Source organism: Lampetra planeri, chromosome 2 (assembly GCF_965212315.1).
Source record: "Lampetra planeri chromosome 2, kcLamPlan1.2.h2, whole genome shotgun sequence".
Lineage (NCBI taxonomy): Eukaryota > Metazoa > Chordata > Hyperoartia > Petromyzontiformes > Petromyzontidae > Lampetra > Lampetra planeri.
In genome coordinates this window covers 2,452,938-2,469,413 of record NC_136108.1, presented here as the reverse complement: position 1 = coordinate 2,469,413, position 16,476 = coordinate 2,452,938, and the positions used below count along the sequence as shown (strand labels likewise).

General features: G+C 51.2%; 1 protein-coding gene across 1 annotated transcript in view; it reads left to right on the top strand.

Annotated features, from left to right (window-relative positions):
• LOC144724720 (cubilin-like) overlaps positions 1-16,476 on the top strand; it is a 76,417-nt gene that overhangs the window by 11,419 nt on the left and 48,522 nt on the right. Inside the window, exons 10-21 of the mRNA XM_078604064.1 lie at positions 132-227; positions 3,398-3,519; positions 5,865-6,051; positions 7,056-7,174; positions 8,168-8,402; positions 8,597-8,778; positions 9,428-9,590; positions 11,527-11,717; positions 14,035-14,191; positions 14,575-14,753; positions 15,153-15,312; positions 16,244-16,469. Coding sequence (XP_078460190.1) covers positions 132-227; positions 3,398-3,519; positions 5,865-6,051; positions 7,056-7,174; positions 8,168-8,402; positions 8,597-8,778; positions 9,428-9,590; positions 11,527-11,717; positions 14,035-14,191; positions 14,575-14,753; positions 15,153-15,312; positions 16,244-16,469 — 2,017 coding nt within the window. The remainder of the gene's footprint in view (positions 1-131; positions 228-3,397; positions 3,520-5,864; positions 6,052-7,055; positions 7,175-8,167; positions 8,403-8,596; positions 8,779-9,427; positions 9,591-11,526; positions 11,718-14,034; positions 14,192-14,574; positions 14,754-15,152; positions 15,313-16,243; positions 16,470-16,476) is intronic.

Genomic DNA, 16,476 nt, shown 5'->3' with positions numbered 1-16,476 from the left:
ATGGGAGCGCAAGACAGCTGGGGGCAGCGTTTTCTCGGGGTGCGTGCGGCATAATGCGACGGAGCGGCCGCGTGTGTGTGTGTGCGCGTGTGTGTGTGCGCGTGTGTGTGCGCGCTCGCGCGGGGGCGCAGGCTACGAGGGCGACGGGAGGACGTGCACGGCCGTGGAGGTGTGCTCCATCAACAACGGCGGCTGCCACTCGCTCGCCACCTGCACCGCCGTGCCAGGTGAGCCGCTCTCGCCGGCGCGAGGCGACGGGGAGGAGACGCGCGGTCTTCTGAGTTCGTTCATCGTTTCTCCCGTCGAGCTGTCTCGCCGCAGGCGACTCGACGGCGTCTGAAGATGTCCCGCACACTTGAATTACAAGCGGCCGCGGGGGAACCTAGAGTCTGAAGCGGTCGCAAGCGTGCGCTGGCACTGAAATTAAGCCAAGAAGCGCACGTGATTAAGCTGCAAAGGCCATTTAAAAAAATAACGCAGGATTCTCAAGTGCACTTTGAGCCGCGTGCGATTGGTTGCGCCTGTGGTCTGGCGCCTTCCGTAGCAGCGATTGGTGGATCATCGCGCCCACCGGAGTGCGATTGATTGTCGTTAAACAAGATCGCGTTTTTTTTTCGATTTCGTTCCGGAATCGATCGGCCGCGGGGACGACGTGAACCCATTAAGCACAACGCGTACGACTAAACAACGCATTGATTCTTCCGCGTGCAATTTGACGCAGTTCTCGCGTGCCTAAAGAGTCGACGCCAATCGAGGGATCGATGCCCGATTCATTCCGGCGACAGAGTGCGAGCACTCGAGCGGATCGCTTTACTTTCAATCAAACACCAAAAGTCCGGCGATTAACAAAAAGCGGCTCTCATTAAAGCGCTCTCGAGTGGCACGCGTGCGCTTAAGAGCGCATTATCTGTTCCTCGGACGTACCGATACGCGAATTTGGATCTCGTCAGGATCAGCGGGTGACCGCTGCCAGGTCAGTGTGACTCTCAGTCAGCAGAGTGTCGCTTGAGTCAGCGGCGCATCAATAGGTAGCCGCGTGTGTGTAAATCAGCTTGAACAAAAACACCGCCGACGACGAAAAAAGATTGCTCACTTATGCAACCAAGAGCCCAGCGGAGACGTTACTTGCGATCTTGTCTCCTTTTCTCATGAGCACGTTGGTGGCAGAATCGTAGACACCCTGGCGGGCGTTAGGATGGGCTGGTAGGTGGGGGGGTGCAGGAGTTTTCATCAAAATGGCTTTGCATTTTACGACCCCCCAAAATGTTTGCTCGCTGGTGATGAGCTTCGCCGTGGGAGATGATTTACCACAATGGGGTTACTCATGAATCCGTCTGATGTCAGCTATTGCTGCGGACTTTGAAAAAATCCTGAATAGATGATGAGCGGGTAACTGGAAAAAAAACTGAGCTGTGCATTTTTAAAAGCAGCCAATCCACCGACTGATTTGACAATCGCACAAATGAAGAAGACATGTAAGGATTTAAATATAAATTGGTTTTCCTTCACGTTGCAAAAGTAGCAGCACATTACATTTGTGCCATTTGCTTAATGAGAGCACAGTCTGTGTGAAATGTACAAATATATCACCTGAAAACTGAAATTGGATCCCTGCAGTCACGAATACTTCAAATCTAGATTGAAATTGGTCTCGCACCGCATTCGAAAAAAAATGGCTCTAGTCAAGTTTTGTTGCTGACCCCTGGTCTAGCAAATGGAATGTGTGTCTCGTGTTCCCACTCAGTGGCTGGCATGAGTCAACTTTTGGCTAAACACTTGGGTCACCTGGGCCTATGCCCAGGTGTCGCACGCTCTCGGGCGAATACAGAACACGACGTGTCTGCCCTGGTGAGCGTGCCGCAGGGAGGGAAATGCTCGTAGACCATTCGCTGTGTTCAAATTAAGCCCAGAATGCATTGCAAAGGCAAAGACGCCTCATGTAGCCCCATCGAACGGTGGGGCAAGTGCTGCGAGCGAGAAGCTTGTGAAGGCTTGCACGACGGCCTACGAGGTGCCGGTGTGGTCAGCAGTAAACCCGGCTGCCTTTGTCTCTCTCGTCAGCGATTACTAAGGCCGAGTCAGCCTCGGTGGGGAGAGCCCACTATCGGTTCAGTTATGACTTGGGATGTCCCTCGCCACCGATGTTAGCCACGGCCGAGAATTGAAGTCAGGTCACCAGGTTTATAGCGCAATGTGCTCGGTAAGAATAATCATACTTTCATTTTATATAGTGTCATTCATGCTACGAGCCCGGTGCGTTACAAAACGCACACAAAGACGGACACTCGGATGACACACAAACACCGATATACAAAACGCACACACACACACGGACACACAGACACGGACACACACACACACACACGAACACACGGACACACAGACACGGACGCATAGAAACGGACACACACAAACACAGGCCCCTTGGATACGGGCCATCTGAGCGCTTTCAAAACATTCTCAAGCGCCCGCACAGAGCAAGACATTATTGACGGGAGCGACGCGATCTTGGCTAATGCCGACGACAACAACGCGATCAGCGCTCACTGACACGCACGCACCACACCGGTGAAGACCGTGCCATGGAATTCCAAATGAGAACGGGTAAAAAGGGTTTAAAGTGGCCTTTTTTCCATTCGTAACGTTCATTTTGGTGGTTGGTCATTTGCATGGCGCTTGCATGGGGAGAAGAATCTTGGAATCCACGTTGGTTAAAGATTTGCAAAGCATCGGACACTTTGAGCCAGTGTAACGCTTGTGCCGAGGGGTTCCGATGTTTTGTTTATTGTGACTCAGCATAATACGGGGGGGGGGGGGGTGAAGCTGTCCCCTTGATGTTGAGAGGTTTCATGCAGCGTTTCGTGAGCGCCACTCGCGGTTCATACAAAACTGCAGCTCAGCCGCAGCAAGGCGTGAACGCGAGCGGTGGGCGATTTAGACGATTACCAACGATGCACAGCTGTAAGGGTGGGGGGGGGGGGTGATGGGAGCGGGGGGGGGGCAAAAATAAATGAGGGCTGCAACTTTGCAGATAAGTACAAATACACGGACAAACACACACAGAGAGAGAGAGAGCGAGAAAGTTTAGAGAGACGCAGAGAGACAGAGACGTGGGGATAGAGAACGCGACCCCTTCACCGCCGATGACCGCTGTGATTACAACACGTTTTGTATGGATGGATGTTGAACTTTTTTCGCACCGTATGTAGCCAGCCATGATAATCGGGCACCCTATGTCGACCCCGTTCAGAACCGTTCACGCAATCGAGAACGCGCGCGCTATTCGCTTCCGTGGCTTAAACCAACTACGCTTCAACTTGACGCACCTCGATCCTTCATCTCGCGTGTCACCCCCCCCACCTCCCCATGCGCTGTCCCCATCACGATGCCGTTACAGGCAGCTCTCTGCCCATCTGCACGTGTCCGCCCGGCTACCTTGGGAACGGCTATGGCCCCAATGGCTGCGTGGCGAGCGGTGGCAACTGCAACCCCAACCCCTGCGTGCACGGCCACTGCATTGTGAGTTCCGCCTCGACCGTGGCGCTCGCGACGCACGGCACGACGCACGGCACGACGCACGGCACGTTCACGTTGTGAGAATTTTGTCGGTATTAGCCTCGCTAATGGGCCCCGTAATGTGGAAGTGGGAACTCCACATATTTGGTTCCCAGAGGCCAACTTTGCAGCTGTGAGCATTAGTGCCTCTAGTGTACTGATGAGTCCTAATGAGGACGAAACCTGTCCACAGTTGTCCACGTCTGTTTCACTGCTGCCTGTGAGTCGGACACATTTGCTCGAGTTTAATTTGAAGGCGATCTATAAGACGTGTGGAGCACGATGCACTCCTGTGGGACCTGCTGATGTTTTATTTTCTGCGTAATGCACAAAGGCTGAGTGCGATCGACACGTTTTTGAGTGGTGTTTGAAAGCGTCCGTGTCGCAGCGAGCGCTTGAGTGATTCCCATCGCAGAATCGAGTGAGGGATCGGGCTTTTCCGACACACTCCGGCTGAAACGTTTTGCCCACAGCATGTCAGATATTCGTTTTTTTTTACGTGGCCATGAGTTTGCAGTATGATAACAGATTACTGAATATGTGCGTAGCTTTGAGTGTTGCACCCTTCACGTGTGTGGATTTCTTGAGGAATTCCAGTTTCCTTTCACAGTGGACAAACATCCCAATGTTAAGATACAGCTCCTGAAAATTAATCTTGAAGCTCAGCAATGTTTTTCTGGGTAAATAAAAGTGTGTTCAGGCTTCCTGTAAAAAAACAAACACATCGGGCAGTGTTAATCTTTACTGGACTAAGACAATAGCGGAAGCTGCACATTCACCTGGCAGAATGCTCATGCAGTGTACCCTCCCTTTACCGTTGACAATTATCCAGTCTAAAACCTACTTGACGTACTGCTCCATTCTGGCCCTGCAGCGTGGGTGAACTCACCTTAATGGCTTCATCATTGCCTGAGTCACTAAAATCGTGCCACCGGGTCACTGGATTCCAGTCGAAGAGAAGTTTGATTTAATATAGCGTCTTAAGCGGAGGCATTGAGCTGCCCGGTGTGCGCATGCATGTTGAATTTCCCGTATCATACATGGGACGGATTAGCACCTCGGTATCTGTGACACGGGACAGAATAAGTGACAATAAAAACAGCGCACAGATCCGACCGCTTTCGAGACGCGTACGGAGAGCGGGACGTGCGGGAACATGCGCGAGGAGTTTGTAAGCCAGGTGCGACGACACACGGGCGTTCCACCACATTTGTTTTTTAATATATGTTTTTATATTTCAGTAGGAGCCGAGTACAGAGCACACATTCAAACGCTGTGCTCCTGAGTTTAGAAGAGAAAGAGATCGGGCTCGCTGCGTCCCACCTCTTCTTTAGGCGTTACAGCGTAATTTTCCGCCAGATCATAAGCGGCGTGCCGAAAGTTGCCGACATACGTGGGCCCACGTGTGGGTGTGAAGCTGCAGTTTTCGTCCGGAGTTTAGTGCCAGCCTTGCCCGGAGCCATGAGTGAACTATTTTTAATAGCTTACACACAGAGAGCCCAAGCCTTCAGACTCCCGCACAGCGGTGTATCAGATATGTTCTCTCCGTGGCAAATTGAATGATTGCTCGGCATAAAATGTTAAACTTTTCTTTTTTACCAGCCACCCGATGTTCTTTGACAGTATTTTTTACTTTTGAAATATTACTCAATTATTTATATAAATATGCGTACTCGGCATACCTGAAGTTTAGATACGGCTGCTACACAGCAGACTGCAACCAAGTCATCCTAAATGTGGCCCAATCTCGTCGGATCCTGGAAGCTAAGCAGTGGTGAGCCTGGTTAGTACTTGGATGGGTGACCCCCAGGGCTTGCCAAGTGTACTCTGGGCCTGCGACGTGGTCACGTGATGACAGTATTGACGATTAACCCCGCATATCTATTTGTTTGCCATAGCGATTCCAGTTACATTTACAGCTTTCGATAAACATCTGAAAACAGCACCCTTATTAAAGGAGTCTTGAGTAAATCATTTTCATCATGATTATACAGCTCTGCTGATGTCACGTGGCATAGATTCCACATTCCTATGGCGTGACCCACTACCAGTTTCTCCTCTATTTCATTGGAGTATCAGAACACTTCCAAAGGGTGCGCACGTTCACCGAGGGAGATGAAGCGACGAATTCAGCTCACGCGACGGATCGTTCCATCGCGTGACCGTGAGAGACAGCGACGGCTTCGGGCAAGGCCTTCACCCTGCAGCGGATTGACCACGGCTCACTGACGATGACGACGACGACCCAATCAAAAAACCCATCGTGCCGACACGCGTGCGGTGCGTCTCCTCCCCTCTCGCGCACACAGGAGCAGACCACGGGGTTCGTGTGCGTGTGCGAAGCGGGCTGGAGCGGCACCATCTGTAACCAGAACATCAACGAGTGTGCCAGCAGCCCCTGCCTCAACGGGGGGACCTGCGTGGACGGCACCGACTCCTACACCTGCACCTGCACCAGCAGCTGGACCGGCACCAACTGCCAGACGCCCACGCAGGGTACGGGGTGGGGGGGTCGGGGTCGGGGTGGCCGCGGTGAGGCTGACTGTGGAGCTTTAAAACTATAAACCAAGCTATTTTTTCATACTCTTTGGTTCTTTCGGTAAAGTCACGTAGGTATAAAATAAAGTTAATTAAATCACGACGTTTCGGGCGCAACAATTTATTTTATTTTATGCCTACGTGACTTTACCGAAAGAATCAAAGAGTATGGATCCCTGCAGTCACGAAAACTTCAAATCTAAGCTATTTTTTTCATTTTATTTTACCAGGTAAGGCCCTAATCATCCTCGTTGGTCCTGGAATGAATTACAAACGATATTTAAAACTGGAGAAGATGGGCATCACTGTCTGATTTCAAAACTCTGATAGAAGAAAATGTCATTGACCATTGGAATTGTTTTTAGCGTTCTGTATTGCACTATTTCGTATTGTGTATGTGTGTGTGTATGTGTGTGGTCATCTATTTTTGTTGACTTCTTGCCAGGCCCCCCTCGCAACAGAGATTTTAACCTCAAGGTTTTTTTACCTGGTTAAATAAAGGTTAAATAAAGAAACGGCTCTTTATCAAAAGCGAGCTGGCCACCAATGATAGCTCAACAAAGTAGCCTATCACGTGGACATTGATAGCAGCCAGCCACCCTAAATGCACGTTGATTCCATATGTGGAGGGAAAAACCGGAGGACCCAGAGAAAAATGTACACGATCACGGGGAGAGAGACACCACAAACTCCAAATAGACAACAGACGTCGGGATTGAACCCACGAACCTCCTGTATCGCAGGCGAGAGAGTTAACATCTCGCCACAGTGGTGCCCAGTTGGAATTACTGTCAACACAGCAAACCATCGCCCTCTCCTGCGAAAACCTTGGCAGGACCCTGCCGAAAAACAGGTTAACGGGTGCAATCATAGTAATAATAGTAATAATAATAGCGGGCCACGAGTGCTGACGGTGGGAGAGGTTTGACGTGCACGTGGCGACGCCTGCGCTGTGTGTGCAGTGTGCGGGGGGTGGCTGTCGGGCCCCGCCGGCTCGTTCAGCTACCCCAACACTCCGGGCTCCGAGAGCTACGACCACCAGGTCAGCTGCGCCTGGGTCATCGAGGTGGCATCCAATCAGGTGAGGCGCGCGGGCACCTGCGCGTGCGAAAGGCAAATGTAAACAACAACAACAACAAAGTGGGAACATTTTAATTTCGCCACGCTCTGAAAAAATCGCCCAAATTCCTCGCTTGGTACATACACAGTGGTCGGGACATGAGATGGCTTGTGATTTAATAATAATAATAATACATTTATTGATGTTTTCTTCTAGTGCTACCATTTATCATGTTTTGCCAGTCCTGCGAAATACATTGGCACTTTGAGAACATTGACAGATTTAGAGTGCCTGATTAGTTAAAAAGTGTACAATGATATAATGGTAGGTTTTTACCCTTTTAACTGGTACAAAACTGACACCTTTATTCAAGGCATCATGTTTGCAATGACCACAACACAAGTAGTCAATAAAGCAAACAAAAAGAAGCAACTCTGATAAGGATAATAATATGTACTGTCCTTGAAGTTGATTGGCCCACACCCGCGACGGCTTTCTTTAGAGCCTAGTCCCCATTGGTGTGGGCCAGATGACACCAGAAGGCGTAATCTGATAAGGATTATTATCCTTATCAGAGTTGCTTCTTTTTGTTTGCTTTATTGACTACTTGTGTTGTGGTCATTGCAAACATGATGCCTTGAATAAAGGTGTCAGTTTTGTACCAGTTAAAAGGGTAAAAACCTACCATTATATTTGCCACTGGTAAAAGAGATCTCATAGTGTACAATGATGGTGATGACCACTCAGCCATTCATCCCGTGGCAGTCACTCGAACGACGACCAACCTTGCAGGGAATCAGGTCGTCCTGGGGGCAATCTTGACGACCCTGCCATCCGAATGTTTTGTTCATTTCGATCCACACTCGCGCGCACCGCCGACGCCGGCAATCCCTTTTTCACGCTGACTGGGGGACACCGACCCCCACCCCCTCGAGCGGACGGCCCGCGCAGCGAGCACGGCGGTAGCGCTCAACTGCGGCGCTCACGGCCGCCCACACTTCTCCGTCTTTGCAGGTGGTGCGCATCACGTTCCCGTTCTTCCACCTGGAGGGGGGCTCCACCTGCCAGTTCGACTGGCTGCAGATCCACGACGGCAGCTCCGCGTCGACCCACATGCTGGGGAAGTTCTGCGGGACGACGGTGCCCAGCGAGCTCATCAGCTCGCACAACACCCTCTACTTCTGGTTCCGCTCCGATCACTCCGTCAACGCTGGCGGATTCACCGTCGTGTGGGAGTCCCGCGCGCCCCGTATGAGTCGCACACACGCACGTTCACACGCACGCACGTTCACACGCACGCACGTTCACACGCACGCCGGTTCACACGCACGTTCACACGCACGTTCACACGCACGCACGTAACCCACGCTTTCACGGGCATGCCCAAAAGGCCCCCGTGAGCCCTTGGGGCACCGAAGTGACGGCGCCGTGCGTCCGCCACAGTTTGCGGCGGTGAACTTTCGAACGACTACGGGGACTTCTCATCGCCGGGTTACCCTGGGAACTACCCGCCGAACCGCGACTGCTTCTGGACGGTGTCCGTCTCTCCCGGACGCCTCATCACCTTCGCGTTCGGCGCGCTGCACCTGGAGACCCACCCCGACTGCAACTACGACTTCCTGGAGGTGCGCAAAGCGCTCACGCACCTCGCCCGCGTTGTTGCCGTGGTCTCACGGCGCGAGCGGTCGAGCGTCTCGCGACAACAGACCAAGCAGGACCACCGCAAAAAAACAACAACAAACAAACAACAACAAACAAACAACAACAACAACCGCCGTTCGCCACTCAGTGGCACTGACGTCACCACGGCACTTGTGCCAAGCTATGTGCGCTTTGAGGCCACGTGAAATGTCGAACGCTCGCTGGCGACAGGTCACGGGACAGACGCATGTGCCGTGGAATGACTGACTTAGATGACTGGCAGGACCACACAACAGCCGTCACACACACACGTACCGTGCACGGCCATTTGGGGGCTGTGTTGCTGGGGTTGCGTTGCTGGGGTTGCGTTGCTGGGGTTGCGTTGCTGGGGTTGCGTTGCTGGGGTTGTGTTGCTGAATGGAAAGTGAAGAATGCGGCGTGGGGAGGCCCTCATCCAGCAGTGGATTGACAAAAAGAGCTCTACGTGTAATTCTACCACTACTACCCTATGCATTATCACCACTGTGCTTGTGCCTTGTGTTAGATCGACTCGGACACCCTGCTCCCGTGTCTCATGTCCCCGTGTCCCCGTGTCCCTGTGCGTCTCCCCGCTGCCCGGCGCTCCCCGCGTAGATCCGAGACGGCCTCCTGGAGCTGGACCCCGTGCTGGGCCGCTTCTGCAGCTCGGGGAACCCGCCGCCCGTGCAGAGCACGGGGCCCAGCGCCCTCGTGCACTTCCACTCGGACGCCAGCGTCAGCGACCGCGGCTTCCACGTCACCTACACCACCTCGCCGTGTATGCAGGCAGCGCGCACGTGCACGAGCGCGCAACAACAGGCGTTGTTCGCCCCGCTAAATTGACGGTAGTGTCAGCGCGGCGCTTGTGCCAGGCTAGGTGCACACTGAGGCGAAGGCTCGCTGGCAGGAGGTCACGTGGCAGGCCCAGGTGTTTTGGGTTGACTGCCCGAGATGGCAATTGCACCGCTTTTACTCCCGCCTGCTGTGCTAGCACATACACATACGTGCGCAAATATGCACACGTGTGCAAGCACACACGAGTCCACATGCACGCGAAATCACGTATTCACACACGAATACACCAATACAATTACACACACACACGCGTGTGCACACACTCACACACATGCAGACACGCACATGCACATATAATTCAAGAAAAGATCTCCAATTCAGTCTCACAGATCACAGGGAGCGAGTGTTGCTAGCAAGGATCGAATATTGTTGGCACAGCAGCACACAAGTGGGTGGTGTGGTCGCGAAGATGAGCTCAAAATACAACGTATTATATAAGAAGTGAATATTAGTCTGGGAAAGCCTGTTGGAAGAGATGGGGCTTTAAATGGCATCTTAAAATAGCGATTCAACATATCCATTCGCACACTGCATCAATTGTCATTCAACACGAAGCTCGCCTAGAGCAGGTCATAGACATGTCTGCATACTTACCACTCATATGCATGGCAAGGAATCAAACCCAGGTTGTTTATTCAAATTTAACAAGCACGTCTGTTTTTTTTTGTAGAATAAGCTTTATTTTATCGTATTCTTTGGGTCTTTCGGTAAAGTCACGTAGATAGGTTCAAAGACAAAATAACAAAACTACGACGTTTCGATCACGACACAAGCGATCGTCATCGTGATCGAAACGTTGTAGTTTTTTGTTATTTTTGTTATTTTTTCTTTAAACCTAACTACGTGACTTTACCGAAAGACCCAAAGAATATGAATTCCTGCAGTCACGAAAGCTTTAAGCCAAGATTTATTCAATCGTGTTCGGAAAGCAGACAAAATAATTTCCACCTGATGTCGATAACTGCTCTACCAGGACAAGCCAATTTTAAAACACAAACTGAACAGCAGGCCAATGGCTCCACCCTGTGGCTACTGGGAGTGGGGAATTTTAGTAACTAATCTGTGGATACAATAAAAATCGTCTAAAATATTTGGGATGGATTAATTTGGTTTACATGGATGAAAAAAAAGTAAGGAAGTAAGGGAAATGTCCAGTTAATGAAGATTAAGTAGAAATAAAATAGTACGTAATTTAAATTTATACTTCCACTAAATGTCGTGGGTAACAACTATAGCACAGTTTAAATCACAAAAGAAATTCAATAATCAACATCCATTAAAAACAGGATGTCAATGTCAACGCAGCATCATCATATGTGTACATATCAACAAACAGTAATGCTCCAAAAATATCAATCCTACGTGTTTTTTGTTTTAGTAAACGACCTTTGATTTTTCCAATTACTTCTGAAATTCGATTTCTTATTGGCCAACAATGCCATGAGGCAGTGGTCATCGTTTGTACGATTATGGTGATGATGATGATGGTGGCGATGTTACTGATAAGAGGTAATGATGCTGCCAGTCAACATTTGTCAGTTTGGGAGTCACAACGCAGACATCGGCAGTTTTCGTCTAATTTTTACCGTCTCATCTGCATCAACATCTCTTTTACACAGTTACGTTCGGCTCCATTGGCCTCGAATTAACACTAGCTTATCATTTGCGTAACTAAAAATAGTACATTCTTTCACACACACACGCACACACGTACACAATTCGATTGCCTGTACCATGCGCACACCAATACATTTCAACCGTTACGTGCCCGCAACGTACGCGCCTCATCCACCCACTCTCCCTGACCCTTCTCTAACCTCGTCGTCGCCGCTGCTCTGCCCGTCGTTCGCCCCCCACAGCGGACCCCGGCTGCGGAGGAACGTACACGGACAGCGACGGGGTGCTCATCTCGCCCAACTGGCCCAACCCCTACCCACACAACCGGCAGTGCATCTACCTGGTGCGGCAGCCCGTGGGGGAGACGGTGGCGCTCACCTTCACCGACATGCAGCTCGAGGGGCACAGCAGCTGCGCCTTCGACTTTGTGGAGGTGCGGGGCCCACGCGGTGCACTGAACACACACACGTGGATATGTGTGCGTGTGTGTGCACGTATGTATGTACGCGCGATACGGGAGAGCAGCATGGGCGAGTAGGCAGGCTCTCCAGTCTTGCAGCTTGGTGTACAGACAACCAAGCAGCCACAGATGCACCATGCAGCTCAGTCTACAGACAGCCGACCTGCAGCCGTCTGGAACGCTCTTCCTTCCGATATTAGGAAGAAGCTACTGGAGCTATGCACTTTTAAACTATATAAACAACTCATTTCTTTAGAACTGCGTTTTTGTGTTTAGTTTTGTTGTCCTTCCCCCCGCACCTCTGAGTAGCACGGTTGGCTACGCACTGTGCGAAATCAGTTCGGTATACACCGGCGAAGCCTCGTGTACAGACAACCGCGCAACCATAACATGCGGTTGCTCTGGGTGGGTAGCGTCACGTGGCCAGTCAGAGATTACCAGGAGCACCGTGCTGCATGTGGCAGGGCCTGAAAGGTGAAACATTAAAAGTGACGTCCATAAATTCCCCCGCGGGATCTCGAGACCACCAAGCCTCGTCTCGATGAGAAGAGAGTGGAGCCAGGGTGGTCGATGCCTGTGCACTGTCTCAAGTAACTCTGCAGTTCGGCGTGACCTCTGACCTGGCTCAATTCCCTCTGCCCGACTTAGCGCGCGTTTCACACGCAAACCGAGTGCAATTTTAAATGAGGGTGTTTGGTAAATGCTCAAAGTTGACGTATGTGTATGTCATCAGTTTATCTTCCGATTCCGTTCCGATGACGTACGCGTACGAATCGGAAGTAAAAGGCCATGCGGGAGTGTGGCACGGTTTGGCGCCAGCTATCATAGAGTGTGGTGATGTCGCTACAATTCTCTGTGATGAGTTCAATGTCTTTAAAAACAGTGGCGCTGTGCCTCTCTAAATTAAATTAACGTGAACCGCTTGCGCGTTCCGAGATTCAGCGGTGAATGGGACACCCACCCTGCAACTTGCAGACGTCTCGGTATGGGAAAAGGTTAATAATTTTAAAAAAATACTTCACCCTTTCTGGCATAATACAGGTGTTAAGATGTTAAAACACCCAATAGACACCTATTACAAGGCAGCCAATCGCAGTAACCGCACATACTTGTGGTAAAAAACACATGCAAACGAATATTCTGGTGGTAAAGGATGCATTGCCCTTGAAGATGATTGATTCTGGCAAAAGGGTCACATGGATAGTCAAAAAGTGACACCGCTTTGTGGCATAGGAAGCACCCAGCCGTACCGTGACACATTAACAGGGCACACAGGGTGCAACACATCTTTGTAATTGCAATGCAGTATTGCCAACTTTAACCACAGGCACATAAAGAAATCTGCTGGCAAAGGAAACGGACCAAAAAAAGGAAACGATAATCTTTAAGGTGCACGCACATCACGTGGCGTTTCTTTATGGGCAGAAGCTAAAGTCCGCCTGCTCGTGCGAAGTCGAACATTAAAAAAAACCCGTCCCCCCAGTCGAAGGCGGTAAACTTCACAGAAGAGCCAACACGGTCAGCTGGCGGTAGCGTGGGCCCATAAAAACGAGCAGTTAATCCGTGGAGGCACCTGAGCGGAGACAATTTTTGACGTGAGGCATGTGCTCTGTGGACAATGAAGCCCTCGCGGAAACGAGGGGTGCGGCGATTCACGAATTCGTCATTGTAAATACATTCTCACGATCGGCGCGGTCTGAAACGTCGCAGCTTTATTTGAAGGCCGTGATGCGGATACCCTTCCACTCACAGCTGCGGCCAGCAGTGCTATCACCTTCTGTCGGAGAACGGCCCTGAAACATGATGCCGCAGAACGACCACTGAAGTCAAATCACCACAAGGCCCACGTTTACACCCCCAGGGCAGATATGTCAATGGCCTGCAAAGATCTTTTGTCGCATGTCAATTTAACCGAGTCTCTTCGGTGACCCTTTTATATCCACCAATTAGAAATGTTTGTCACCTGGCATTCAAATCAGGATTTAGCCAAATTAAGTGAAAACCAAATTTAGTTCAACTTCTTTTATTTATGCGCAGTCATCATTGACCATGCCAAGACCATCAACTCACTACACTCTTAAGAACCCAGTTTTTTTTCACGTGCGGATGAAATCCAGCGTCGAACCCCGGATCTCAGCAGTGTTGACTCGGCCCTCTGACCCATTAATCAACGGAAATTTCCTTCGACCCTCCACCCTCTTCATTCCGCCATGTCCACCATGCCCACCGGACCCACCGTGCCCACTGTTACCCACTGTGCCCCACTGTGCCCCACTGTGCTGTGAGCCAGGTGAGGGATGGAAGCTCCGAGTCGGCGCCCCTGATCGGGAAGTACTGCAGCAGCGACATCCCGGCACCCATCACCTCGTCCTCGTACAGCCTGTGGCTCCGCTTCAAGTCCGACCACTCCGTGTCCCGCGCCGGCTTCCGCGCCCTCTACCAAGTCGGTACGAGCCCCCTCTGTCCTGGTTCTGATCGCATGGTCCAGGCAGCAGCTGCTCTTTCCCGTTTCGAAGGAAATAAGCAATTAGATGACGGTAGAGCAATGGATTTCACGTATGCCTATATGTACGCATGTTGCACTTCTTTCGCACCGTACGTAGCCGACCGGTGCGGGGATTGCGTCCACACGGCAACCGCTCATTCATGGGATTGGCCAACCATCCCAATGCAGGATCCTCCTGAAAAATTATTGAGACTCCGGATTTCCTGGATAAAGGGCACACTGTCTGTTATAACGTACAATGTGAACTTCACGAGTCCTTGCACACCTCCGCACTCCTGGTGATCCGTGACCTCTGCATACCCAACCCCTGACCCCCAACGGCAGCGTGCGGAGGCCAGTTCAGCGGAATGGGCGAGATCCGCACCCCGTACCACCCCAACGCGTACCCACACGGGCGCACCTGCGAGTACGTTATCTCGCAGCCGCAGGGCAAGTCGGTGACGCTCAACTTCCTCACCTTCGACATCGAGAACGCCAGCGACTGCAGATACGACTATGTCGAGGTGCTCGATCACTCACTCACTCCCTTGCTCGCTCACTCGCTCGATCACTCGCTCACTCGCGCCTCTCGCTTTTTTGCCCGCTTGCTCACTCGCTCACTCGCTCACTCACTCGCTCACTCGTTTGTTCATTTTCTTTTTGCATCCAAAGTTATACTCCAAGCTTTGTTTAAACGTTACAGTGGTTCACCTGCCCCATTGACGAATGTTCTTTTTAGAATTTTACCGAACCCATCTCTTGCCCACAATTACTTCGCCTTCAACTCGATGACCCCTTCTTGTGTGTGGCGCGTCACATGGCCTAACTCTGACCACCCCCAAAACCCCGTGACCACTTCTCCTCCGTCTCAACGGCGCGTTGCTGAACGTGGCTAACTGCTGGTCGCGTCTTCCCGGGATCAGATTCGGGATGGAGGCAGCGAGGACGCCAACCTCATCGGCCGCTACTGTGGCACTGGGCTGCCCCCACCGGCCCAGTCCACGCAGAGCCTGCTCTACGTCAAGTTCGTGACCGACGCTTTGGTGGCCAACAATGGCTTCACGGCACAGTACGACGAGTCCCGTGAGTCCGTCAGCATCGACGTCGTCATCGTTCAAATAATAATTATAAATAATAATGATATCAACGAGTAATGCGCCACGCAGTATTAGCTCGCATTATGGTGAATCAATGAGGTAATGCTTCTGTGGTTCTTTTTTATTTTCAAGAAAGTTGTGATTAAAGATACTTCTTCGAATACAATCAGTCCTTATCATCATCGTCATACGCACATCAACACCACCACCATCACGGCCACTTGGATAATCATTGCAAGTTGTGATCTACTTCACGCTACGTCAAAACAGCCAAGCTGTCTCTCAAACCATGAGCCAAGGACGTCGTAGAGATTATATTTGCCTTCTATAACAGGGACACTCCGTCATTAGGATCCACTCTCTTCGTGGCTCGGAATCATCTCGTAGCTCAGTTAAATTCGCGTAATTAAAATGTAACATTTGGGTCCAAACTTTGCACGGAATGTTTATGAAAGAAGATCAGTCAGCGGTTGACATTACATCGTTTTGTGGCTTTGTATCCTGACGCTTTGTGCTACTCTTTGCCGCGACACGACATTTGAAGCCCCCGTAATTTTCCGTGAGCCCAGTGCTGCACTGGAACTCTCAGCGTTAATGTTCAGCAGTCGCTCGCTCCCCCCAGATGTTTGACATTCGCCAACTAACTACCTCCTATACGCTGCCAAGCCTGGTGGTGCCCATTCAGACGCTGTCTTTCCGACAGACCTGTTGTTCACCTGAGGACGGTTGCTTGCGTTGTGGCCGAAACGTCGTGAGAATTATTTTATTATGTTTTATTATTATTTTATCATTTCCCTTCTACGTGACTTTACCGAAAGAACCAAGAAGATAACAACCTCCTGTCAACCGCTCACCTCCACCGCTCACCCTCTCTCTCCGTCGACCACCCCCTCCTCTCGCCTTTGCCGCGACATCAGCGTGCGGTGCCACCTACACGGCGCAGCAGGGCACCGTGTCGAGTCCCAGCCACCCGACCCCGTACCCGCACGGCGCCAACTGCACGTGGCACGTGGCGGTGCAGCCCGGCTTCATCGTGCGCCTCACCTTCACCACCTTCACGCTCGAGTACCACCAGAACTGCGCCTACGACTACGTGGAGCTCTACGACAACAGCACCACGGCCAGCGAGAGCCTCATCGGAAGGTGCGGC